Source organism: Penicillium diatomitis (genome assembly GCF_028827545.1).
Source record: "Penicillium diatomitis strain IBT 30728 chromosome Unknown utg000004l_segment0_segment0, whole genome shotgun sequence".
Taxonomy (NCBI): Eukaryota; Fungi; Ascomycota; class Eurotiomycetes; order Eurotiales; family Aspergillaceae; genus Penicillium; species Penicillium diatomitis.
The window spans coordinates 2,659,837-2,685,471 of record NW_026623176.1 but is presented as its reverse complement, the minus strand read 5'-3'; the positions used below and the strand labels follow the sequence as shown (position 1 = coordinate 2,685,471).

General features: G+C 52.0%; 9 protein-coding genes across 9 annotated transcripts; 5 read left to right on the top strand and 4 right to left on the bottom strand.

Annotated features, from left to right (window-relative positions):
• Nucleotides 1-190: 190 nt before the first annotated feature.
• N7539_004200 (C2H2-type zinc finger protein) lies at nt 191-1,478 on the top strand (the record flags this gene model as incomplete). The annotated part of the gene is made up of 2 exons (XM_056933802.1): nt 191-737; nt 832-1,478. The coding sequence occupies 2 exons, from the start codon at nt 191-193 to the stop codon at nt 1,476-1,478; spliced, it is 1,194 nt and encodes a 397-aa protein (XP_056791343.1).
• Nucleotides 1,479-2,536: 1,058 nt separating this feature from the next.
• N7539_004199 (chromatin-remodeling ATPase CHD1) lies at nt 2,537-7,100 on the bottom strand (the record flags this gene model as incomplete). Its single annotated transcript, XM_056933801.1, has 2 exons — nt 2,537-2,660; nt 2,722-7,100. The coding sequence occupies 2 exons, from the start codon at nt 7,098-7,100 to the stop codon at nt 2,537-2,539; spliced, it is 4,503 nt and encodes a 1,500-aa protein (XP_056791342.1).
• Nucleotides 7,101-8,269: 1,169 nt separating this feature from the next.
• On the top strand, nt 8,270-10,483 carry N7539_004198 (Translation initiation factor RLI1; the record flags this gene model as incomplete). Its single annotated transcript, XM_056933800.1, has 6 exons — nt 8,270-8,289; nt 8,352-8,376; nt 8,545-8,947; nt 9,006-9,167; nt 9,237-9,333; nt 9,388-10,483. 6 exons carry the CDS (start codon nt 8,270-8,272, stop codon nt 10,481-10,483), a joined length of 1,803 nt encoding a protein of 600 aa, XP_056791341.1.
• A 1,514-nt stretch (nt 10,484-11,997) lies between these two features.
• On the bottom strand, nt 11,998-13,416 carry N7539_004197 (glycoside hydrolase family 28 protein; the record flags this gene model as incomplete). Its single annotated transcript, XM_056933799.1, has 5 exons — nt 11,998-12,247; nt 12,322-12,406; nt 12,476-12,605; nt 12,670-13,092; nt 13,168-13,416. The coding sequence occupies 5 exons, from the start codon at nt 13,414-13,416 to the stop codon at nt 11,998-12,000; spliced, it is 1,137 nt and encodes a 378-aa protein (XP_056791340.1).
• A 1,015-nt stretch (nt 13,417-14,431) lies between these two features.
• Nucleotides 14,432-17,166, bottom strand: N7539_004196 (snoRNA-splicing protein PRP40; the record flags this gene model as incomplete). The annotated part of the gene is made up of 4 exons (XM_056933798.1): nt 14,432-15,460; nt 15,515-16,733; nt 16,785-16,954; nt 17,026-17,166. The coding sequence occupies 4 exons, from the start codon at nt 17,164-17,166 to the stop codon at nt 14,432-14,434; spliced, it is 2,559 nt and encodes an 852-aa protein (XP_056791339.1).
• Nucleotides 17,167-17,370: 204 nt separating this feature from the next.
• On the top strand, nt 17,371-19,308 carry N7539_004195 (TRAPP trafficking subunit Trs65 domain-containing protein; the record flags this gene model as incomplete). The annotated part of the gene is made up of 4 exons (XM_056933797.1): nt 17,371-17,545; nt 17,610-17,882; nt 17,938-19,057; nt 19,137-19,308. The coding sequence occupies 4 exons, from the start codon at nt 17,371-17,373 to the stop codon at nt 19,306-19,308; spliced, it is 1,740 nt and encodes a 579-aa protein (XP_056791338.1).
• A 1,369-nt stretch (nt 19,309-20,677) lies between these two features.
• On the top strand, nt 20,678-21,808 carry N7539_004194 (Mpv17/PMP22 family protein; the record flags this gene model as incomplete). The annotated part of the gene is made up of 6 exons (XM_056933796.1): nt 20,678-20,743; nt 20,832-20,922; nt 20,997-21,022; nt 21,106-21,448; nt 21,516-21,682; nt 21,737-21,808. 6 exons carry the CDS (start codon nt 20,678-20,680, stop codon nt 21,806-21,808), a joined length of 765 nt encoding a protein of 254 aa, XP_056791337.1.
• Nucleotides 21,809-22,817: 1,009 nt separating this feature from the next.
• On the top strand, nt 22,818-24,205 carry pgkA (phosphoglycerate kinase pgkA; the record flags this gene model as incomplete). The annotated part of the gene is made up of 3 exons (XM_056933795.1): nt 22,818-22,883; nt 22,956-23,379; nt 23,439-24,205. The coding sequence occupies 3 exons, from the start codon at nt 22,818-22,820 to the stop codon at nt 24,203-24,205; spliced, it is 1,257 nt and encodes a 418-aa protein (XP_056791336.1).
• An 816-nt stretch (nt 24,206-25,021) lies between these two features.
• N7539_004192 (proteasome regulatory particle lid subunit SEM1) lies at nt 25,022-25,397 on the bottom strand (the record flags this gene model as incomplete). Its single annotated transcript, XM_056933794.1, has 2 exons — nt 25,022-25,197; nt 25,283-25,397. The coding sequence occupies 2 exons, from the start codon at nt 25,395-25,397 to the stop codon at nt 25,022-25,024; spliced, it is 291 nt and encodes a 96-aa protein (XP_056791335.1).
• Between the last annotated feature and the right edge of the window lie 238 nt (nt 25,398-25,635).

The window sequence follows — 25,635 nt, the reverse complement described above, 5'->3', positions numbered from 1 at the left end:
AATTAGTCTGCGGAAGGCTAAAAGCCCGGGAAGCTCCAGGCTTTGATCATGTGATGAGCTATTGACGGTCCTCACCTGGCGCCAGCAACCACCCCGGCGACCTCTTCCTTGAGTGTAATACATTCACTGTTTTAAACACTCAGAATCACACAGTCTTGAGGAGACCCGAGGTCGTCTGAAATTGAGCATCATGGCTTCACGCGATCCATCCCCTTTGTCCTCCATCGACACAGCCGACGACTCAGATCGCGACTCGGTCAAGAACGAGAGCCGCGCTCAATCCCCGTCAGCTGTGAATATGCCCCCGTCAAAACGACGTCGCACAGGAGTCGCATCCTGGGATCGACATACTCCCATGTCCACCTTACAAGACGATATCCCTCCTCCGGCTTCCCCCTCGTCCTCGATTTCCTCCGACACCTCGGGCGAGATTCCGAACTCCCCTGTGCTTTTCGGCGCCGCGCTAGGCGGCAACACACAGGAGGACGATTACAGTGGACAGTGCAGTGATCAAGTCACAGTCTGTATGTGGGATGGATGTACGGCAGGGGACCTTGGCAACATGGATGGTCTGGTGCAACATATACACAACGACCATATCGGGACTCGGCAGAAGCGGTATTCCTGCGAGTGGATGGACTGTTCCCGCAAAGGACAAACGCATGCAAGTGCATATGCATTGCGAGCCCACATGAGGAGCCACACTCGAGAAAAGCCATTCTATTGCACATTACCTGGTAGGATAATCGCCCTTTTGGCCTCTCCGGGCCTGTGTGAAACTCGGGGGTTGCGTTGCGATGTGCCATTATTGTTGCTAATGCCACTTTTCAGAATGTGATCGTAACTTCACTCGCTCAGACGCCCTCACAAAACACATGCGCTCGGTGCACGAACTCGACAGCTTGCGCCCTACCGAGGTCAAGGCTGCTGCTCTCGGCAGCGCAGCCGGCGCAACGGGAACTCCAGTCGCGAAGCTTCAACGTATTCGCCTCAAGCTCTCACAACCCTCAAGAGACCACGGCAGCGACGCGGAAACCGTCAACGAGTCTCTCTCAACCACGGCAACGGGGCACGATGACACTGAAGATGCAAGTTTGTCCGAATTTGGACCGGAACTCGGCTTCGACAAGCGTGAACTTGCCATGGCTCCACGCGACCTCTACCGTCTGCTCCGAAGACAAATTCACTGGGCTGAGAATGAGACCGCACAACTGAAAAGTTTATGGGACCAGCTGCGACCAAAACGTGAGCAAGCGTGGCTGGAGAAGGAGGCTATATTTGACGACGTGATCGATGCCGAACTTCGACTCTTCAGCGCTCTTGTTGGTGATCTGGGTCCCATTCCAACTGGCACTGACAGCTCTGTGACGAGTTTGGAGAAGTTGCAACAGCAGCAAATGCAATTCAAACATCAGCAGGATCAACTGCAGGCCAAACCAACAGAACAACCAGATGACGACGTGGATGGCGCGGCCTGATCATATTCTTCATGGTGCCGATCATTTACAACTCTTATGCTTTTTTTTCATGGACCTGGCGTGTTTGGCGTTTGGAAGCTCTGGTAATGTCTTGGTGCTACGGAATAGCCTGCAAAATCACTCCGAAGCAGGTAATTGTACGAATATATTAGGCTGGTATTTACGTCAACGAATATCCCATCTCGGATTTTTGATCAATATCTACATCACGAGATAGGCGGGACTACACTAATGCACCGGATACGTGTTACTCCCTTCGCTTGGCTATCATTAGCAGAGCGGAACTCAGGTATAGATTTCACATACTGCCCTCTTAGCTGCAGTGCGTATCTAATCACCTGATGAACCTGCAGCGGATTAGCACTGAAAGGCGATCGTCTCTCTAAGCAATTGAAACCTGGATCAAGGTGGACCTTTGATGTTATGTACTAGGCAGTAATCGGACGAGCTCTCTCGCTAAGACGCCGTTCCCATGCACAGTATTTGATGGAAATATTGTTTCTTATGCTCAGGTAGATATACTGCACAGTACATTGCTAGAAGAGAAGTAGACAAATCCTGCAAGTACTCCGGAATCAGCCACTGGCACTTGCGGCTCACTTCTCCCTCATGGAAATGTCAAAGGCGGCTCGCTTTGACTATGGAAAGTGAGTATTGAACGGAGATGGGAGTGAGAGTAAAGTGAAGCGTACGTCTATAAGAAGATGAGTGCGAATCAATGGTATCGTCATTATGCTGATCTTCAGATCATGTGCAGAGAGAAAGATAGGAATCAAACTTAGACCAAAGATTATTGATCAGTGTAAGCATTTTTTTAGTTACACGAAACGCAACCCAACCCAACGACGCCTTCGCAATGCCATGCAACTCCTCGCAAAGTGTATGTACTTTAAAATCAAAACAGGTCATTGCGAGGTCCCGGGATCATGCACTTCATTTTGGCTAGAAATGCTTACTGAAACATTTAAAACACGTCGTGTCATCACTCACGAATCGTGCGGTTCTTGTCAGCCTGACCAGGACTGACGCAATGATTCATGGTGTTCACAATCGGCAGATCATGAACCATTCGAGGACTTCTCCTTCTCCGCTTTGCCAGCATTCATGACCTTGTCAAACATCTGCTGGAGCTTCGTTCCGCTGGCCTCCTTGTTGGGCCAGTAATTGGCGGAAACGTAGTCCCTGCGAGCTTGTCAGTTACTGTATTCTCATTTCAGTATTTGTAAAGTGTAAAAGGACTTACCACAGGCGTCGTTCAAGGGAAGGCATGGACTGCTCGCCTTCCAAGGTGCCGCGGATGAACTTCCCGATCTTCACAATGGTGCTGCGAAGCTTGAGCGCACGCTCGTGCTTGTTGGGATAATTCTTGGCCGTGATCATGGAGACCTGCCTCAAATTCGGCAGGATTGGTCGGAAGAAGACTTTGGCCATGTCCTCTTTACTTGAGCCGCCATTCTCGTGGCTCCTGCGGCGGCGAAGATCGTCACCTGCGGCGTCGGATGGGCGGTGGCGCGAACGCTCGCCGTCCTGGCCTGACCTGGGCCGATCGTGACCGGGAGTGTTGTGACGCTCACCGGAGTCACGGCTCCCGTGAGTGAAGGATCGAGGTCTTGAGCGATCAATTTCACGGTGACCTCGGCGACCAGGGGGAGCGGGAGACGCGGACACACTACCACTTCCAACCCTTGACGAGCGCTTGTTGTTTCGGTGGTGGTTCTCCACTGCTCTTCTTGCGTTGACATTGCTCCCATTACTGTGTTTGTTCCTCATCACAGAGAGCAAGTACTCCGCACGACGCACGAGATGGACAGCCCCAGGCGACTTGGTGGTCTTCTCCTCTCCCTGGGCGCGCTGGGTCTTTCTTTCCACGCGATGCTCCTCAAGGAAGAACTTGTCACCAAGACCGAGATCGGAATCGTCGCGAATTTGGGCCCAAGCGCCGAAGCCATGACGGGCGATTCCCACAAGAAGCATGCCATCCTCACGGGCACCCCAGGGGCAGCTGTAGTCGGCCAGCTTTGTAGCTTCTGGAAGGCGGAAGGTCTTGAAGTCCGGTAAGGAACTGGTGATCTTGCGAACGAGACGCATGTCGGGGGGTCGATCGACGATGGTCCAGGCATTCAAGCGTTTGACACCGTGATGGTCGAATAAGACTGCCTTCTGTTCCTTCTTCGTCAAATTCTTCCCGGACTTCTTGATGGCATCCATCTGAGCCAGGTTTTCTTGCACCAGCTTGGCGGCCTTGTCCGTGATTTCACGGAGAGCAGCGTGAACAGTTTCTCGGTCACGGTTCTGTAGCCGCGCGTCCTCGACAATAAGCTCCTCGCAGTCTTCCCAGTCGCCGTACCGAAGAAATGCGCGTGAAAGAGAGCGGTATTCCTTCTCTTCAAGCGGACGCTTTGGATCGAGTGAGCTGCTGTCCTCGTCATCGTCATCCTCGATCGCAACCTGTGCCCTTGCTTGACGCTTGGCCTGGCGCTCGCCGCGGGTCTCAGTTGAGTCATTGGGGGCGTGACGTTTTCGAGGTCGGTTCTCCTCAATGACTTCTGCAAGGTACCTCTCATCCGCCTTCCTTTTCTCCTCGGCCTTGATTTCCGCCAGCTGATCCTGGGGGATGATATCATCCCAAGAGAGGTCGTCAACCTTGATATCAACAAAGTCAAAGGCCTTCAAAAACTCCTCACCACCGTCAGCCTGGATAGACTCTTCTTGTTCAGTGTGATGAAGTTCTGCATTGGCAAGGACAGAGTCGATATCAAGCTGCTCAAGCTTCTTCTGATTGTCAGTCTGTTCAAACATCTTCTGACCGCGGCGCTTGAGGATGCGAGAGATATCTTCCGTGGAATTGGGCTCACTGGCTACTCGAGCCATCTTGTTCTGCATCTCCGTGGCTTCTTTATCAGTTACGCCTCGCTGTATGGTGATGAACTCAAGCATGAGCTTATTGCGAGCTCTCTCAATCACCTCCTCCTCAATGGTATCTTTTGAAACGAGGCGGTAGACGCTGACTGGTCTCGTCTGACCGATTCGATGCGCTCGAGCCATTGCTTGCAAATCAGCTTGAGGATTCCAGTCAGAGTCAAAGAGGACGACAGTGTCTGCCGTCATCAGATTGATGCCAAGACCACCAGCTCTGGTGGACAGCAGGAACGCAAAATCGGTACTTTCCGGAGCATTGTAATGTTCGATGGCTAGCCGACGAGCAGCAGAAGGGATTGTTCCATCCAGGCGCTGGTACTTGTAGCCCCGATACTCCATGTATTCACTCAGAATATTGAGCATGCCGACCATCTGACAGAAGATCAGAACCCGGTGACCGTCATTCCTCAGCTTGCGGAGCAGTTGATCTAGAAGCATCATTTTACCGCTGCTTGTGATCATAGCACGTAGAATGTCTTCTCGGCGGCTGCTGCCCTCGAGAATCTTCGCCTCTGCATTTGGGAACATGAAAGGATGGTTACTCGCTTTCTTGAGCTCCATCATAATGTTCAGCAGCGACTGCTTCATGCCTTTTGCTCCATCATTCAAGGCAGCGTAATTCTTTGTCAGAATATTCTTGTAGTATTCCAACTGAACATCAGACAGCTCAACCCGAATGATCTTCTCAGTCTTTGGTGGGAGATCGGATTCCACCTTCGACTTTGTCCGTCGAAGCATGAATGGCTGAATGGCATCTGTCAGCTCAGCCAACTTGTGCGACGCATGCTCCGAATTCAGATCCATGTCTACATCGACGTGGACCATCCCTGGATTGAGGAAATCCATCAGTGCAGAAAGCTCGGCAAGATTGTTTTGAATAGGAGTACCAGTGATAAGGAGCTTCGCCTGGCACTTCCACTCGCTAAGCTTGACGTAGAGCTGTGAATCTCGGTTCTTCAGACGGTGAGCCTCATCAACCGCCATAAATTGCCATTTGAACTGGCCAAGGAATGGTGAGTCGTTCATGGCATACTCGTAAGTGGTGAGCAGGACGTGGAACTTGGGCCGCTTAGGGTTACCATCAACCATCAACTCATAATCACGCAGTACGGAGCGTGCCTTCTCACTGCCGTTATAGACAATGTAGTTCAGGTCAGGCGTCCAGTTGTCAAATGTGTCGGCCCACGCCGGCATGGTCGACAATGGAACGATGACAACGAAGGGGCCTTGTTGTCGCCGAACATGGCGAAGCCAGTTGATGAAAGAAACTGTCTGCACCGTTTTTCCCAAACCCATCTCATCGGCTAGCACGACGTTGCGATCCTTGACCCAATTGAACGCCAAGAAATTCAGTCCCTTGATTTGGAAGTCTTTGAGTTCGCCATTCTGCAAGAAATCGGGAGATGACTGGATTCGCTCGAATGGACGACGAGTAGCCGGATTGGACTCATTCTTATCGGACACAGGGACGCGTGCTGACCGGTCGATGTAACGGTCAATCTCCCCCTGCGCGATGTCACTAACCAAATCTTCGGCTTCCCAGGTACATGAATCGTAGAACAGTCGCTTCCACTTCACCAGATACTCGGTCGAGCCGTCCTCGCCCTCTCGAACGCCAATGACTCGCTCAACGCGTTTGTAATCCTCAATGGCCTCCACGTCTCGTTCGCGATCCAGATTCCACTTCTCTCGATCCTCTGGTGGCGCGTCTGGGTCGTGAAGCAGGCGAAGTTCCTCATTCAGCACTTTGCGGACATAGTTATCCACGCGTCGCGTGCTACGATAATTCGCGAGAGATTCATTAGACTCCCAAGTCGCATGAACATGTGATTTGTCCTGCCACTTGATGTAAAACTCGAAATCCTGACGATCAACGTCGGGGTTTTTGGGATCCACTCCTTCTTTCAATCGATGATTTAGGACGACATCGACAGCGGGACGGGTGTCCTCCACGTAGCTTTGCGTCCAATAATTATCCACGAGGCTGTCTGGATCCTCTTCGAAGATTTCGTCGTCCTCATCCTCATTGTAATTGGAGACCTTGGATGCATTCCGTGTAGAGAAGCGGACTTCGGCATAAGACGGTTCAGTGCTCGCAGCTTGTTTGAGGCGGCGTCGTCGTGCCTTACTTGCCCGGGCCCCTTTACCCCCATACTCGTCGCTTTCGGTTTCCGAAGAGGAGTTTGGAGATGAGCGGGAGGTTTTCGAGGGCTGTTGTGAGGGCTCCTTGCGCCGGCGCTTGGAACGTTGGGTGATCACATCTGATTCAGAATCTGATGAGTCAACGACGTGACGAGTTTGGCGTGCGCGACCACTTCTACGTAGGCCATAGAGATCTGGATTTTGTCTCATGAAATCAACTTCGTCAAGCGGCGATGATTTTCTCTTTACTCCGCGATGCGGTTCTGGGGATGAAGAATTTTCACGGCTAGACTGGACGAAGTCATCTCCACTGTTGTCCTCCGCAGCATCCTCGTCTTCAGGATCGGAAGCTGGAGAATCGGCCTCGTAGGAGTCGTCTGCGACGTCAGGCTCGGGGGAGGACTCGGGAGCCGGATGGGACTCAAAGGATTGGGGTGCGTGGACGCTCTTCTCTGTGGTAGTATCGGGTTCGGAAGGAGATTCTGCATCAACAGAAGAGCGAGAGAAACCATTAGGCATTGAGGAGGAAGTAAATGGTTCTTGACCCGATGGGATCACCATGCTGGAGGCTGTCGCAAAGTGACGAGTCAGCATTTGAAGCTTCGATATGACAAGCAAAGATGTCCGCGGACGCGTCAGGATGTTCATCCATAAGACGCGACCCGAAAGGCTATGCAATTGAGCTTCATGATAGGGGAGACACGCAGCATATCATGTCTGATGGAGTTGAAGGTGTTTTTTGATGGCGGAGTGGGATGACGGAGAGGGGGCTCCAGGCAGTGACGACAAGTGATTGAAAGCTACAACCCACTGCCAGAGGATAAGATCATTCCCAAAATGCTTGATCAGCGAAGCATAATCTCGATCTCCGAGATCGAAGTGGTAATCAGTGACTCTGGCTGTGGGTCGAGCGACGCGGAGAAGTACACGGGCAGCCCGGTCAAGTAACACGCCCGCGCTTCGCGACAATATAACAAAAAAACTTACATTCCATAGCGCGGTGACCCCGCGCAATAGGGTAGATTAGTATATCAACGTGTGGTGACAATGGGTGGTGCAGAGTCGCAGGGGGAACGGTGCGAACGTGGGTGATCAAGACGTGAGAGAGGAAGAGTTGGGGGAAATGAATGTCGATGCGGATTGGTTTGGTGAGGTATGCAGACGATCGACTGTGAGGCCTCGGTACTCAGGCATCAAAGCTGAAGCATACAGTCCACTTCGGGACTGGTGCCTTCGCTTCACGCGCCAGGCAGTCAGGCAGTCCGGCAGAAACATGGGCAAACCGGCCGCCCGCAACGTCCCGTGCCCTTCTCCGCAACGGTGCTGCTGCTACCTTGCGAGGCAGATGCCGGCGTGTTGGTTTTTCCGTTCTGGATCTGGCTAGTCCAATCAACGTCATTCCAAATAATATTGAGTAGCCGTTCCAAGGCGGTGGACTCTTAATTTGAGGGAAAGCCATCCCTCATACGCGGCCTTAGGCACCACAGCCCACAACAAGAAAGAAAGCGTTTGATTCTGCCCCTCCTCTTTGTCGCGAGGACTGTTTCAGGCATTTCTACCCATTCGAGTTTGCGCAGAAGCTTGGTCAAGCGTCGCGGCCGATTTATCTGTCTGCGCCGTTCCTTTCTCGCTCGATCAGCCGGTCCCCCAAAGTGAACGCGAACACTGTCAACACTTGATCTCTCGGTCTGATACTGCGTCGTGCTTCATCGATATCCAACGCCGCCGACATGTCTGACAAGCTTACTCGGTATACACTCCTGAGACCTGAAAGAAAACCTTGCGCAATACTAACAAGCTCTTCACATCTAGTATTGCCATCGTCAACAGCGACAAGGTGCGCCCGACTTCTCCCGGCTAATCTTATTTTCTCCCTCATCGTCATCGCATACATGGTTCATGGTCTACTGACACAGCACCGCTGAGGTCTACAGTGCAAACCCAAGGTATGGAAGCATGGGGGATCCGAATCAAGACTTGCAGATACTGACAGCGCTTCGAACAGAAATGTCGTCAGGAGTGTAAAAAGTCTTGCCCTGTGGTCCGCACAGGCAAGCTTTGCATTGAAGTGTCCAATGACTCGAAGATTGCGTTCATCTCGGAGAGCCTGTGCATTGGTTGTGGTATTTGCCCGAAGAAGTGCCCATTCGGTGCCATCAACATCATCAACTTGCCCACCAATTTGGAAAGCCAGGTTACCCACCGTTATTCCGCCAACAGCTTCAAGCTCCACCGTCTGCCGATGCCCCGCCCCGGTCAGGTCCTCGGTCTTGTTGGAACAAACGGTATCGGCAAGAGTACCGCACTGAAGATTCTGAGTGGCAAGCTGAAGCCCAACTTGGGTCGCTACGATAATCCCCCTGACTGGGAGGAGATCCTGAAGTACTTCCGCGGATCTGAGCTGCAGAGTAGGTCGAACACCATTTTATACTTGAGGACAGGCTTCGGCTGACGCATTCTCCATAGACTACTTTACGAAGGTTCTTGAGGACAACCTGAAGGCTGTTGTTAAGCCGCAATATGTCGACCAAATTCCTCGTGCAGTTAAGGGACCCGTCCAGGGCGTGAAGGACCTCATCCAAGCCCGTGTCTCCCTGGACAACATGCAAGAAATCATGGATGTTCTTGGTATGCAATCATCCAGTCCTTCAATCTTGGTACTTATGTGGATTGCTTCCTTACTGATTAATTCTTCAGAGCTCAACCAGGTCGCTGACCGCGACATTGGCCATCTCTCCGGTGGAGAGCTGCAGCGTTTCGCCATTGGTTTGGTCTGCGTGCAGAAGGCCGATGTGTGAGTTCATCTTGATTCTTCGAGATTTACGAGTCTATCTGACCAAAGTTTTAGGTACATGTTCGACGAGCCTTCATCCTACCTCGATGTGAAGCAGCGTCTGGCAGCTGCCCGCACCATTCGCGGCCTCCTTCGCCCAGATGACTACGTCATTGTGGTAGAGCACGATCTTTCGGTGCTTGACTATCTTTCTGATTTCATTTGTGTGCTTTACGGTCGGCCTGCTGTCTACGGTGTCGTCACCCTTCCCTCCTCTGTGCGAGAGGGTATCAACATCTTCCTCGATGGTCACATCCCAACTGAGAACTTGCGTTTCCGTGAGGAATCTTTGACCTTCCGCTTGACTGAGGCTGGTGATGACTTCATCGCCGATAAGGCTCACGCCTACAGCTATCCTACCATGGAGAAGACTCTGGGCAACTTCCACCTGAAGGTTGAGACTGGTCAATTCACCGACTCCGAGATCATCGTCATGATGGGTGAGAACGGAACTGGCAAGACCACTTTCTGTAAGATGTTGGCTGGTGCCGAGAAGCCTGACGGTAACCGATCCGTTCCCAAGATGAACATCAGCATGAAGCCCCAGAAAATTACTCCTAAGTTCCAGGGTACTGTGCGCCAGCTCTTCTTCAAGCGTATCAAGGCGGCTTTCCTTTCCCCACAATTCCAGACTGATGTCTACAAACCGCTGAAGATCGACGACTTCATTGATCAGGAGGTCCAGAACCTGTCCGGTGGTGAATTGCAGCGTGTCGCTATTGTCCTTGCTCTGGGTATTCCTGCCGATATCTACCTAATTGACGAGCCTAGTGCCTATCTCGACTCCGAGCAGCGTATCGTCGCTGCCCGAGTCATCAAGCGTTTCATCATGCACACCAAGAAGACTGCGTTCATTGTCGAGCACGATTTCATCATGGCCACTTACCTGGCTGATCGCGTTATCGTGTTCGATGGACAGCCTTCCGTGGATGCTCGCGCTAACAAGCCCGAGTCTCTTGTCACTGGCTGCAACAAGTTCTTGAAGAACCTCGATGTCACTTTCCGTCGTGACCCCAACAGCTACCGACCTCGTATCAACAAGTACAACAGTCAAATGGACCAGGAGCAAAAGCTTGCAGGCAACTACTACTTCCTGGAGGAAGAGAACTGAAGAGGGCATCTATGATGAGCAAAGTCGCAGCTGTCAGAATAATGACAGCCGCGGTTCGCGACGTCGACGACACGATCGACGCTACATGGTGGCATGTGGTTGGCGAACGGCGTTTTCCCATCTGAGTCAAACCTCATTAACTCGGGATGGAAAGCCAATTTGCCTGATTGGGAGATTTCGAGAGAAGATCGGCGATATGCGAGGTAGTGGCGACGATGGTGGAGTTAGGTAGCGAGGAATCGGGCTGAATGAGATCAGCAGCATCCTGGGTGCAGGACTCTCATTCCTTACTGCTTGGCTTTCTTGCATAGCCAGAGCATGACTCGTATCCACCCTATCCTTGTCTACCTCCCTACTGCTGTTGTCCGGAAATCCGAAGAACACGGCTTCAAACGTGATCCCGACGCCTCTTTCGAGTCTCGAATAATTTTCGTCTAAATCGGGCAGAAAATGCCCCCCTCGAGTGGCAACTGGTTTTGCTCGGATTTTTTTTCGCAATGTACAGTGGGTCAGGGCTCAGGTCTTTCAAAAGCTTTCTATGACTTGATGAGTATAGAGGTGGAATTATGTGTCGTCTTTGGTGAGACTGAAGGCCAGGCAATGAGACATTTTCACCTTTTTTTGCCTGAAAAATTTTGTTGCATATATTTATCAACCATTATTCGAAATATTCAAATCTGAGCTTGTGATCCATGTAAAGTCGACCAGCCTCGATTCGACAATCGCGAGATATGATATCAGTAATCCAGTTAGTAGTCACCAGCGGTGTTAGATTCAGTAGAAATTAGATTTTCATATTCGCGTCATTCCGAATGTTTAGTTTCAATTATATATGTGTCTGTCACCAAATTTTCCAGATTTATGACCAGACATATCATTCTCTAGCGGCGAACGACTCCTCATCCCGGCGGTTCCGAGTTCAACGCGCTGGCATTGAGCATGACCGAGCGTGAGTAACGCGGCACATGGAGCATTTGAGTATTCTATGGGCTGGGCTGTATGTCCTCAAGCCATGAACTTGATCCACCTCGGCACTGCAACCCTTGGACGCTACAAACGTCAAGGTTGGCGATGGAAGTTTTCCTTGGAACTTCCAATGGAAGACCAAGTCCTCCAATTTGCTCAATCTAACCTTAGTAGTCTTCGCAGGTGCTGCCCGCTCTTCATCCATGTTGGTCTAGATGGAGAACCACGTCGATCACGGAGAATTCAATACGGATGTCGCGTAGGGTCATGATTGAACTTGATGAAGGATCCTTACGCTGACCCTTGTGTCTTTAGAGAACTCCTGATAAGAACGTACCTATTTGCCATGTATTGATAGTAGTCACTTGCGTATGCTCCTCTACACAGGTACTCAATTTGACTTGGGTCTTTACACAAGCGGTTACACAAACGGATTGGTATTTGGATTGAATACCACAACATCTCGCGAATTGAAATGATTGGAAGTAAAAATACAAATTGCTTGGAGAACGTTCCAGTGCGCTAGTCAAGGAAGAGACTCGAGTCCTTTAGCACTTGGCCACGCTGGGAACATTCTGGCAGCTGCCGTAGGTCTTGCCACCAGTGACGCTGACCTTGTTCCAGGTCCAGCTAGGGCAGGCACCGCTGGCACAAACGATTGCAATGTTGTGACCACTTGAAGCGACAGCTTTGGTGCCACTGATGTTGTCGAGCTTGAGGTTGCTGATGGGGATACCACCAGTGGGGGAACCGTGGAGATCACCGCCGTTGTAGTTTTGCTCAACGAGGATGCCGTACCTGAGAGAGAGGTAGAGAGAGTCAGTTACTGGAAGGGTCAGAGATACTGGGTAAGCAATGAGAATGTCACTTACTTCTTGATGGAGGAGAGAGTGATGCCGGAGTAGGTAACGCCCTTGATGCTTCCAGTAGTGCCGGACTTGGCCTTGACACGGATACCTGAAAAACTGGTGTGAGTTCTCCTTTCTATTTCAAGAGCTATCATTTGCAGACTGTTCAAGCACATACCATTGTCAGAGTTGGTGACAGTCGAGTCCTTGAAGGTGACGTTCTCAACGGTGTTATCAGAGCGACCACCGACACTGCCAATAGAGAGACCGTGACCACCGGAGCAGTATCCGCCGCTGAAGGTAATGTCCTGTATTTCTTGTCAGCAATCACTCGAGAACAGTGAGTCTCTTCCTTTTTCGGAATCCACTCACAGTGCCGGAGTTGATAGCAACACAGTCGTCCTGGTTGTAAACCTTGGCTCCGTTGATGACAATGTTGCTGCTGGAGCCAATATCGAAACCATCAGTGTTGTGCCCACCAGCAGAGTCTCCCGCCTTGTTGTCGATGGTCATCTGGTTAATAGTCAGACCATTGCAGCCGTTGATGCTAACGGCCTGGACGGGAGTGTTCTCGATGTAGAGGTTGTTGATGTAGGACTTTCCAGTCAACTTGTGAGCAGCAAAGAACTTTGGCTTGGTAACACCCTTGTCACCTTTGCCATCCCACCAGCGTTTGCCATCGGGATTCAGCTTCGCGCCACTGGCGCCAGTGACGGTGATGTCCTTGCCACTAATCTGAAGGAGAGGGCCCTTCCATTCCTTGTGACCCCAGGTTGTGGTGCCCTCGAAGATGACCTGTGGTTCGATTTCTATTAGCCTTACCGACTCGGAAGATAGAGAAATGGGAGCAGAGGTATGATATGATCGTACATGAGTGCCGTCGTTCAGCTTGCTCAAGTCAAGCGTGACACCGGAAGGCACAGCGACATTGGAGAGCACAATAGTTGAGCACTTCTGCTGGGAGGCGCTGGCTGAAGCGGCGCCATTAGAACCGGAGAAAGTACAGCTGGCACGCTTGTCGAGGCTAGGAGCCGCAGTGATTGCTGGCGCGGCGACAGGCGATGCCACAGCCATGGCGGCGAAAGCGCCAATCGTGAGGAGAGTGAACAATTGAGGCATTCTTATTTTGACGTTCTGTAAAGGGGTGTTCTCGGAGTGTTTCTGAATCTGGAGCTGGATATATTCACTCTGAACATGAAGGGCACCGGGATGTATTTATATCCATCGTGACCACTGAGTAATGCCGTCTCCATAAACGATGGGGAATTGAAGGACATTGCCGAGACGGAATAATTGCATTCTAGACACCGAAGAGTCCTCTCGTAATCGAGAGATCCCATTTGATCACTCTGTGCCCGCCGGAGGTTCTCCACGACGCAGGCGGAGCAATCCTTCGGCCTGATGCCAAGCTGCAAACCGGAGAAACTCGAGTCTTCGAGCGCTCTCATCTCGAATCCGGAACACATGGTGCTTGGTGAAGATCTCCGGTGGAGTGAGGATGCTGGACGACCATTCGTTCTATCGGGAAACAGACGTTGGTGCAACCCCTGTTGGGTGGGTCGATTTGACAGCCGCCAATTTCTTCACACTCTCCCGTGTTTCAGGATTGCTCATTGTCCAAATGAGAGGTTTGGCCGAAAGTGCCATCTTCCCAAGAAGTCTAGGAGTTCGGGGTGGCTTCAGCAAACAGTGGGATAGTACTAGTAGATTGGGGGTCCCACCAGTCATCCTCAGGAGGCTTATGTCTCGGGTCTGTTCCAGTAGTGCCTGAGCGTCTGCGTGGAAGCCTCATCGGAATAGGTGACGTCTTTGGAATCGCGGGTACGCCGGGTACGGTTTTTCCGCATGAAACAAACGAGTCCTATTGCGATCCACTCACATAGACTTACCTGATGTACAGGGCGCAGTCAATCATGATGTTGAAGCGAGACGGGGAATCACGACGCCTGTCGAGTAAGATACAAGAGAGTGCGGGTTCATGTTAACTAGAGTCAGACACGTCGCTGCTCTGGCTCAAGCAATGAACCCTCGATTGGTGGGAAAAGGGCTTTGGTAGGATTACAGTACATGATTCAAAGTTCCAGCTATGGACTGCGAGCCAGCTTGCTAACCGTGCTCAGGGATCGCGTAGAACCTAGTCCTCCTCAATTTCTCCTTCTTCACTGCCAGAGTGGATGGCCTTTTCGGTCATTTCGTCCGCCTTGGTTGTCTCCTCAGGAATGACCGAGCGCTCCAGCCCAGCTCGCCGAGGACCCGGACTGCGCTCTCGCTCTCGACTGTCACGGCGGTATCGCTTCGTGGAGCGACTAGCCACACTTTCTGCGTCGCTTTCCCGGCGGCGACGACGGTCGGTGCTAGTCACACTACGAGTCTCGCCGTAATCTAGCTCGTCGCGCCCACCGCGAGGATCGCCGCGTGTACGGTAAAGACGCTCCCGCTCGTCTTCCCGCCGGTCGCCTGGACGGCGGTCGTAGTCCCGATCCCCTCGTTCACGCTCACGCTCACGCTCACGGTAACGTTCACGATCTCGATCTCGATCTCCCCGTTCGCGGTCGCGGTCGTCATGACGATCACGCGAGGGTGAGAACACACTCACTTTGCGGTAGGATCGTTCTCGGTCGGCCTGCGCCTTGCGTCGATCGGCTTCATAGGCGTCAAGTTCAGGAGTGCGGCTGTATCGGCTTCCACCCCGTCGCTCGCCTCGACCGCTACGATAGCCACGCTCACCACGATCGTAGTCACGTCGCCGGCTGTGATCACGAGCGTGATCACGATCACGATGGTCCCGCTCTTTTCCATCTTCCTCCTTCTCCTTCAAACGGCGGAGGACCTTCTCAAAAGCGGACTCGCGGAGTTCGTCGGACTCGACTGCTTTGTACTCTTCGTACTTTTCAAGGCGTGGTTTGACATCATTCCAGGTATCACTAACACGAACCGGAGGCTCGAGACGCTTGATCCGTGAACGAAGAGCGTCAACAGCGCGACGCTGGTGACGGTCTGCCGCATGTTTCTCTTCTTCGTCACGGCGGATAGCTTTGTCCTGGATGCGATGAAACAGCAGAGTGAGCGTTTCTGAGTCGATTTGAGAGGTTCTGCGGTCAGTGAGCATGGTCTCCTTGAATTCTTCGAATGTAGTCTTGGCGGTAATTTCGTATCGTTTGTCCTGAGGCCTGTTAGCTTTGATAGTTGAATCCGGAAGATACATCCATAAACTCACATCCAGGACGTCGAGAACGTCATTTCGTGGCCCACGGAGTGCACGCTCCTCCTCTTCAACCATATCCCAGAAGAGGTCAAGAGGAGTTGATCCAGGTTGACCGAGAATCGCGTGATAACGGGCGTCGTCCTGGATAACTGGACGGATATCCATCCATTTGCTGCCTGCCTTGATTTTGCCTTGCAATTTGAGCTCTTTCAATAGCTCCAGGAAAGCCTCCCGATTGCGACGCTCCTTGCGCGCCCTGATCGCTTTTTGTTGCTGGCGTGCGTCGTTGAAAGCACGCTCTAATGATTTGATGTGATTTTCAAATGCGGTCAAAATATCGCATTTGGTCAAGGCCTTGAACTTATCATCAGTCTTAACCTTCTCATTGGACTCGATGACTGCCTCAGCTTCCGACCAGCGAGTGTAAGGTTCTAAGTTCAGAGAGCCTAAAATTTGCACAAGCTCGCTCATGGCAGCCTTTCGATTCGCAGCCTCTTGCTCAAGGTGTGCCTTCTTGAGTTCGACAACGTAATCCTCAAAGAGCTGACGACGTTCATCGTCATCGTCAGTGGCCCGGAAAGTAGTTTCTCCCTCAATAATGGGCCTGATGGTCTTCCAGCGACTGTAATGCTTAATTTCTGGGTGCCGCTTGAGCATGGTATTGAAGTCTGCACGCAGCTTAGCCAAACGTTCTTTTGCACGGTCCTTTTCCTGCATGCGAACCTCGGCCGCGTATTTCTCGAAAGCTGCCTTGCGATCAAGCGGATTCTTGAGCGCCCGATATTGGGGATCCTTAATTGTTGCTCGCATCGTCTGTTCCCAGGACCAGTCGGGCTGGACGTTGTTCCGCTTCAGCATCTTCATGAAAGCGCTTTCTGCCTCTTCAAGGGAACCGTATTCGGGGTCGGCCTGCGAGGTCAATGCTGATACAGCCGCCGTTCCGTTGGGATCAAATGATCCATATCCCCCACGACGATCGCCATACCCGCGGTCATAGTCATCCCGGTCACGATCACGGTCACGGTCGCGGTAGTCACGGTGGTCACGATGATCACGTTGGTCCCGATAGTCACGGTGATCACGGTGGTCGCGGTGGTCACGATGGTCGCGATGGTCACGGTAGTCGCGGTGGTCACGATCTCGGTCCCGATCACGAGGATAGTCGCGATCGCGGTCACGATGCGGCGGATGAGAGAAAGCGCTGGAGCCGCCAGCTACAAATGCGGGTCCTCTATTGTCTCGTTAGCAAGTATTCACGGGAGGAAAAGGAAGTTCCACTTACGCAACAGGAACAGCTGGGGCAGCTGGCACCGGGGCAGCAGGGGCCTGTGCAAGCGCATTTTTGTAAACCTCGGGGATCTCCCACGTGCTCTGCTTGGTCTCCGTATTGTACCAGTACTTGCGTCCTCCTTCTGCTGTGTATTCCTTCCACGGCTGATTTGCGAGGGCGCGCTAAATACCATGAATAGTCAAGATCTGTCAGTCAACGCTCACTGGATGTTTTGTGGGGACGAAAAACTGACCTCAACGGGAGTCATCAAGTCGATTGGCTTGGTCCATTGCGTTGCCTTTGTTTGCACATTGTAGTAATAAACTCTCCCATCGGCATTTCGCGCCTCCTGCCACAAAGCTGGGACACTGGGGGCTCCTGGTATGGGATTCATGGCGGTGATGCTGGAGCTTGAGATTGGAGTTGGCCAGGCGAAAAGAGAGGCGCATGAATTATGCCGAGCTGTTTGCGCAGTTTGCATTAACCTCCTTATCGGAGGTACCCGTAAGTTATCGCTAGCTACCTTGCTGCCCGCAATTCGTCGGCGGTGTCGGGGGAGCTCCTGGACATCTGTCGCAAGCTGTATGATCATTCCCAAATGCCTAGCCTCGAAACCCCGGGCGAGTTTTTGCGGCATGCTTTACTCGATACAGTAGTACCTCATGCTGCGAATTTCGACGTTGGAAGGTCATTGACCGCAGCATTGGAGGACGGAGCGGACGATCTACCCTCAATTCTCTCCTCGATATGTCAAAGGTCTCTACTATTCTTTGGTCAGTATTTGACGGCCTTGAACCGACACCGTTCGCTGTACGACAAGTGCTCACGCTACTCTAGACGAGTCACTCCCTGTACGCATTATCTTGCGACTGTCGAACTGTACGGATCAATTCCTGAAGCACTACCTCCCGCGTCTCGAAGTCCGACTGGATGTGTTTGCAGTCGACCCTGCCGAGACTGTGGTGGACAACCCGTCGCAAGCTCGAGAAATCATCTTTTCTGGATCTGTCGATCCGCGAGAGGAGCCCTTGGTGATATTCAACGAGTTTGATTGCGAGGAAGGAACGGGAAACCACGTATACCTAATCTGGAACATAGAAGCCTTCTTGAGTATGTGCATCACGCCTCCCCATCCATTACCACAAGCTGACACACATATGTCTAGAGCGGCCCCGTAATCGTCTCTCGAACCCATCACTGCTGTTCATCGCTTCAACGAGTCTCAATCCTTCCGAAACTACACAACAAGAGTATCCCGACGATGATTACCTTCCTCCCCTCGTGCCCGCCTCAACAAATGTGTTCCAATCTTTATCAGGTGACAGATCGCTCGCCCAGAAAGAGCCCTTTCTTCCTGCTTCGAGATTGCTGCGTGTTGTACCAACGACAGCCTCGGAGGACCCTATCTACAACGTCCGGCAGCAACACGGGCGACCATTTCGTGTTGTTCCAGCAGCAAGTGCTAGGATCCGTTACTCTCGATTGAATATCTACAGTGGTCTTCCAACTACCGTTGCGAGCCTCGATTTCGAGGTGACCCCCTACCTGAGCTGCGATGTTGTTTTCGATCAAGCAGAGGTTCGTTTGTCAGAAGGCACCCTTGAGGATTTGTCCGCCGTACAGGGTCTTAAGCTTCCGTTGGCCTGTCGTCCCCGAGATGACGTGACTCTCATGTACAAACTTACGCCGGAATACGGGCCAGAGACGAATCTTTCATCGACTGCCATGATGAGCATGCTGGACATCTCACTCGGAGCAGTCATTCTTCTGGCTGACGACTGCAAGCCTCGTGTCACCATGCAGTGGCGCACTAATGTCGACTTCTCATTGCCACTAAACCCTATCTTCGGAGGTCCAAGCCAGGCATTGCAGAGGAATAACCGGCCCACCAGCCTGCCCATGCCCCAGGCCAATGTGGGGACGGGGTCGCATCCCAATAGTCGTCCATCGCTTCGAGAGCGCGCGTACTCGGTCACTGGCGCAGGGGTGACCATTTCCTTTTCTGGTCCCACTCGCGTTCCGGTTGGGATACCCTTCTCGTGGGATGTATTTATCGTCAATCGTTCAACTGCACCGCGGAAGTTCGCACTCATTGCAATTCCTCGCCGAAAACGGGTTGACCCGAGAGGGCATGTAGCGCGGCCGTCATCATCGTCAATCGCAAGTCGAAAGGAAGACCTTGTAGCAGAGGCTGTCACAGATGAGAATATCGTGCACGCGAAGCAAAAGGCCATCATGGGTCAGGAGGCGGAATTGATTAGTTTGAGCACTGACATTCGGGTTGGGTGAGTACCACAAGAGAACCGAATTCTGTGCAATTCAGCCATTCAGACGAGCATGGCGCTAACCAAATTGACTACCTAGCCCTCTCTTACCCGGCACCTGCCACTCTACGGAGCTGAAACTCTTACCTCTCGCGACTGGTCCTCTTCATTTGGAAGCTGTCCGCCTAGTAGATTTGAACACAAATGAGACAACGGACATTCGAGATTTGCCAGATATTCTCGCCGACGAGCAGCTGCGCACAGGCTCGTGACGAGTTTCTGGTCTTCGAGAATGTAAATTGGAGGTAGATGCATTATGTACTATACAATGTGATCATGTATTATACCGATTCCATCCACCCATTTCAGCCCGTGGGCCTTCAATTCCAGATGAGCACCTACCTCGAAGACCTGGGCACACCTCCAGTACATAGGTAGTGGGATCGGCTTCTATTCAGCCCCCTCCATACCGTCTGTTGGAGGCTGGCGGATGAGGTCGATTCCAGAGATGTATATTGATCAGGGGGAAGCTGCAACCGCTTCCAATCGAAAGCGAGACAAAATTTAACACGGGTGAAACACTCGACTGGTACTACATTAGCGATTGCGGTTGTAGGGGAAGTCACCGGTCCGCAATTTCGCTTCAACGTGAGTTTGAAGGGGTTGATCTATATGTATGGAATTGAAGCGTTGACCTCTTGAAGAACACAAGATAAGTTCGAATACTGACCGAAGGTTTACTTCGACCCGTGCTGTGGATGCGGAGGGGGCAGGGGTGGGACGTGGAGCCACGCACCTTCAAACTCCCCGTTCAGACACGTGACGGGACTGCTGAAGTGTCCACGATCATCCGCTTACAGGTACCCAATGTCGTCCGAATCGAGTGAGACTGACTGAAGAACCCCAGCACTTCAGACAGCCCTGTTCAGTGTCCAGTGACCTCTAACGTATCAATCCGTGTATCATGCTGGAAGTAACTAATTTCCAGCTGCAGTGGCAGCCTCGATGCCCGTAGGGCGTAGATGGTTGCCTGCGCCATACGAATTCTAAGTAGTCCAGTGCCTTAGTAGCTCATTCAAGCGCGTGGCTTGTAGCTTCCCTGCAGAAACTCTCATAATTCCACCGCGTCCGGGCGATGCATGTCTGATCTCTCTCTTCTCGCATGGTGTCATTGGAGTTGAAGGTAGAGTCTAGGTACCTTCCAAGTACCATCCGGTGATGCCATTGCCGGTCTTTCGAGTCATGTGGCCTCGGTCACCGGCTCCCAGGTACCTGCCTCTACCCACCGTTGACCTCATCAGTTGCTGATGAGGCACTCTCAGTCGTCCAGCCACTCACCCGGTTGAAAAAAGCGGAGTTCACCTCTGCATCGTCATTGTCTGAGGTCCATAGAACCTCCACTAAACTCCTGTGTCAAAGTTCTGCCGTCCGCGCCTTCACTCCATTGACCGGCATTCCAAGTCAATCCCGAAGATTCGGCCAGTTGTCGGTCCACTTTGAAGCACACCGGGATTCTGGCCTCTTTCTCGATTTGCATCATAGCTGCGCGTGATTTCCCTGCCTGGTTCGCTCAGCCCTAAGGGCGGAACTCGCTCCCCTTGAACCACCCATAAACCGGTTCTTCCGCTCGCCTAGGTCGCCATGATCACCGCAACAAAACGCAAAGTCCTAGACGGACTGAACAGGCGTTATATTTATGGTCGCGTGGTATGTCTCGTCGTTTCTCGCCTTTTAGACCGCGCGATCTATGTGCGCCTCAGGGCCCTTGATTGTTGTCTGACCTTGCTGCCTGCAGCCACTCCTACATACATTAATCTTCATCATCGAGATGGCGGTTGCTGCGCGCATTGCCAGCAAATTCAACTCGTACTATGCCGAAAAGCCGGGTAAGACCTGCTGCACCATCAAATGCAAACAATCCTGACGGAAGGAGCGTGTCTGAACTAACTTGCCGTGATAGTGCTCACAACGATGGTCACCAACGCCGTAAGCTCTCCTTCTCCGAAACGACGTCTACGATGATCTCGTCTCATAAAACTGCTAAACTAACTGCCAAACTTTCCGGGCAGGTGTTGGGAGGCGTCGCTGATACAGTTGCACAATTGATCACAGCCGTCCAAACTCGGAGAGCACAGGGCACTCCCGAGAACCGCGACTTCATCTCCATCGAGTTTCAGGACCTGGACAAAGGCAGACACCCAGCGCTCGGTGAACTTGGCGCCACGATACACTCTCCGGCGCCGTTTGACTTTGAGCGTGTCACTCGATTCATGGCGTACGGCTTCTTCATGGCCCCGATCCAATTCCAGTGGTTCGGCTTCCTGTCTCGCGCCTTCCCCCTCACCAAGATGAACCCTAGTATTCCGGTGTTGAAGCGTGTTGCTTTTGACCAGTTAATATTCGCCCCTTTCGGTAAGAGCTCGATCCCGGCACTCTGTGCCTCTCATTGAGAAGATGAACCCAGTTAACAACCGGCTAGGTTTGGGATGTTTTTTCACCTTTATGACCGTTGCCGAAGGCGGAGGCAGGAGAGCACTGACCCAGAAATTCCGAGACGTATATTTGCCGACGTTGAAGGCCAACTTTGTTCTCTGGCCCGCAGTGCAGATTCTCAACTTTCGGGTCATCCCCATTCAATTCCAGATTGTAAGTATACCAAACGAAGTGGTAATCATTTTTGATGCTCATGCTTTATGCCAGCCTTTCGTCTCTTCAGTTGGTATCGCGTGGACCGCATACCTTTCCTTGACGAACTCCGCCGAGGAGGCTTGATTCGCTCGCCGGGGTGAATGTTATGATAACACGAATTGCATTTGGTCATCAGCCAGGACGAAGGTCTTTTCGTCGTTTGAGTCTGGGCCTATACTCTGCTATTGGCAGACACGGATGTCCCGAGGCCACTCGAGATATCGTGTCATGTTCGAAGTGAAACTTGCTACCAGGTCCTGCATGTTCTTTGTGCTTCACATCGGGTTGGCTTGCTTCCTGAAAGTTTTCTGTCTTTGTGGCCCATCACTGCAGCGGTGCAGCAAGATGAGGCTAATGCTGGTTATGCTTCTGCCTCGATCTGAAATAAGCACCCGTAGTCCAATTGATGGTTTTATCTCTCTGAAAAGAATGAAGGATTGATACCTAGCAATCTCCCACCCCCAAGGATCACTAGTGTGTCTGGGATCGCGTCTACTCAGCACGTGCTTTTTAACAAGAGAAGCATGAGATTCACCTTCCCGAGGCTATTAGTACCCAATTCCACATGTTCCAGGTAGTCTCACCCCAGAATCCCCGGCCAGTTCCGCATCGTACGGAATCTCTGACATCAGTCCCGCATCAGCCCGATTCCTGTCTCCGGATAAGGTCGGGTTACTTTTGTGTACATGTAGGCATAGTTGATAAGCTACCTACTTCTCCGGACCTGAAGAAACTGCACACCTAGGAATGTCTTCCGGATTGACCTTGTACATTCAGAGTAAGTGTTTTGGGATCCATCGCTACCAGGTACCTTGATGGATGGACACGGAGCTCGATGCGGCAGTCCCCCTTCACCGGCGGGCCCCACCCCTCCACGAGCCCCTCCATCCTTCTCGTCGCGACTCACCGAGCCTAATTAAATCTGCTCCTCCCCTTAGCTCAATTTCATACATCTCGTCTTACTGGCACTGGAATTCACCTGCCACATATATCGAAGACTCTCGAAGGTATGAAAAACGAGATGCACAAATCCACGAGCTTGAGAACAGCTGGCGCTTACATGACATCATACATTTACAGAAATCTCCCGAAAATGTCTCTCTCCAACAAGCTCAACATCACGGATGTCGACCTCAAGGACAAGCGTGTCCTGATTCGCGTATGGCCATAAATCATGCATAGTCAAGCAATATTCAAGCAATCTCCAATTGCTGATGTTCTCGCTCTATAGGTCGACTTCAACGTCCCTCTCGACGGCGAGAAGAACATCACCAACAACCAGCGCATCGTTGGCGCTCTTCCCACCATCAAGTACGCTATTGACAATGGTGCCAAGGCTGTTATCTTGATGTCCCACCTCGGCCGTCCCGATGGCAAGGTCAACCCCAAGTACAGCTTGAAGCCCGTCGTTGCTGAGCTCTCTAAGCTTTTGGATGGCAAGGACGTCATCTTCACCGAGGACTGCGTTGGCCCTCAGGTCGAGGAGACCGTTAACAAGGCCACCGGTGGTCAGGTTATCCTGCTGGAAAACCTGCGTTTCCACGCCGAGGAGGAGGGCTCCTCCAAGGATGCCGAGGGTAAGAAGGTCAAGGCTGACAAGGAGAAGGTTGCCGAATTCCGCAAGGGCCTGACTGCTCTTGGTGACATCTACATCAGTAAGTGGCAAAACTGCCGTGAAGCATCTTTGCTCTACTCACATTGACCAATTCATCAGACGACGCCTTCGGTACCGCTCACCGTGCTCACAGCTCCATGGTCGGTGTCGATCTTCCCCAGAAGGCCGCCGGCTTCCTCGTCAAGAAGGAGCTTGAGTACTTCGCCAAGGCCCTTGAGAACCCTCAGCGCCCCTTCCTTGCCATTCTCGGCGGTGCCAAGGTTTCCGACAAGATCCAGCTTATTGACAACCTGCTCCCCAAGGTCAACAGTCTGATCATCACCGGTGGCATGGCCTTCACCTTCAAGAAGACCCTCGAGAACGTCAAGATTGGTAACTCCCTCTTCGATGAGGCTGGCAGCAAGATTGTCGGCGAGATCGTCGAGAAGGCCAAGAAGAACAACGTCGAGATTGTTCTGCCCGTCGACTACGTCACTGCCGACAAGTTCGCTGCTGATGCCAAGGTCGGCGCTGCCACCGACGCCGAGGGTATTGCCGATGGCTTCATGGGTCTCGATGTTGGCCCCAAGTCCGTTGAGAAGTACCAGGAGGTCATTGGAAAGGCCAAGACTATCCTTTGGAACGGCCCCCCCGGTGTCTTCGAGATGAAGCCCTTCGCCAACGGTACCGAGAAGACTCTCGATGCCGCTGTCAAGGCTGCTCAGTCCGGCTCCATCGTCATCATTGGTGGCGGTGACACTGCCACCGTGGCTGCCAAGTATGGCGTTGAGGACAAGCTCTCTCACGTTTCCACTGGTGGAGGTGCCTCCCTTGAGCTTCTTGAGGGCAAGGAGCTCCCCGGTGTTGCTGCGCTGTCCAGTAAGTAAACGACGTGTGTCACAGTGAAGGGAGAGAAGCTGCAACCCTCATCCTGAACTTGACCGAAGACCCATTTTTCACGAATCTTTAATGTACATAGCTGGGAATTTTGCAATAAATTCACAAAACTTTCCTTGTTCACCGGTGCCCGTCCTCATTAAGAATCTCATTTCATCAAGCTAAGACTAAGTTTGTTTCGTATCAGATACACGACCGAAGCTATGAGCAGGCGTGCTGAGAAGCTAAGAAGAATATACGAACGACTAAAATCAAACCGACTTTTGGAGCGTAGTTGGGTATCAATTCTATTGCTTTGTCAACAAACGGGGCCCGCTTCGATGAGGCTCAGGTGCAGAGCTGTGTCCCCATAGTGCCCAGTCCTACATTGTTCATTGCAAGAGGAACGGTAAATGCCGATTGATTTTAGATAGACAGTGGCGCTATGGGTGCCCAGATGCCTTCCTTAGATGCGTTTCTCTCTGCTAGAGCCATGCCGAGAGAGGTGTAGAGTAGAAGTCCTTGAGCTCGAGGCCGCTATAGGCACTGTCACCAGCAATTTTTGTAACTTTGTATCAATCCGCAGAAGATAGTATGACTATGGGGAAGTGAAGAAGAATACGGAGCGGTATGCGTAAGCTGATTGTAGAAAAGCACAGTAGCGCCCGGTAGATGTAAGCCTCACGTTGGGCAAAGGTTCGCCGAGGGAACCTCGTATAGTAATGCGTTTCATTGGTCTCGTGTTATCTAGTTTGATCCCTCAACTTTCTTGAGCTCCTCTCTGTGTGATGCGTGTCCAGTATTAGCATCGGGGTGTTTCCGAGTCTTCAGGCGCCGCGGGACCACTCCTCAAAGGACATTTGTTGACGGTGCATTACATACCTCAACTGCTTTGAGAAGTCCTCCGCAGCATCATCGTCATCCCAGCTCTCTTCCCAGAGATGCTCGTTGCCACCGTTTGCTGCCGACCCAGCATTTTGCTCGGCTTCTTCCTGGGGCCAATCTGGTAGGCAAGGGCGGGATGGTCAGCGCATGTCCATCGCTTGAGACAGAGTACCTGGGCTCAGTGGCGAAGCAAAGTATCTTACCCTCGACGGGGAAGTCTTCGAATTCATCATCCTCTTCTAGTACTTGAGGCTTGGGTTGTTGTTGAGGCTGCTCGGCGACCTCGGCGTTGGTCTGAGCTTGATTGGAATTGGACATGGTGGATGATTATGTGAGGGTCGCGAGACGAGTCGAGCACGGTGGGAACGACGGACTTGGTATTTTCAGGACTTTGGTTGTGGCGTATTTTGAAAGAATATGAATGCTGCTTGTGGGGAGATTGTGCTTGACTTGGTGATGGAGAGGAGATGATGGAATATGTGGTTGATGCTGTTGTGAGCTTCCCATCTTGGCGGCGCGGCGGAGGATGTGTAGCCTCAGGCCACCATAATTGGGA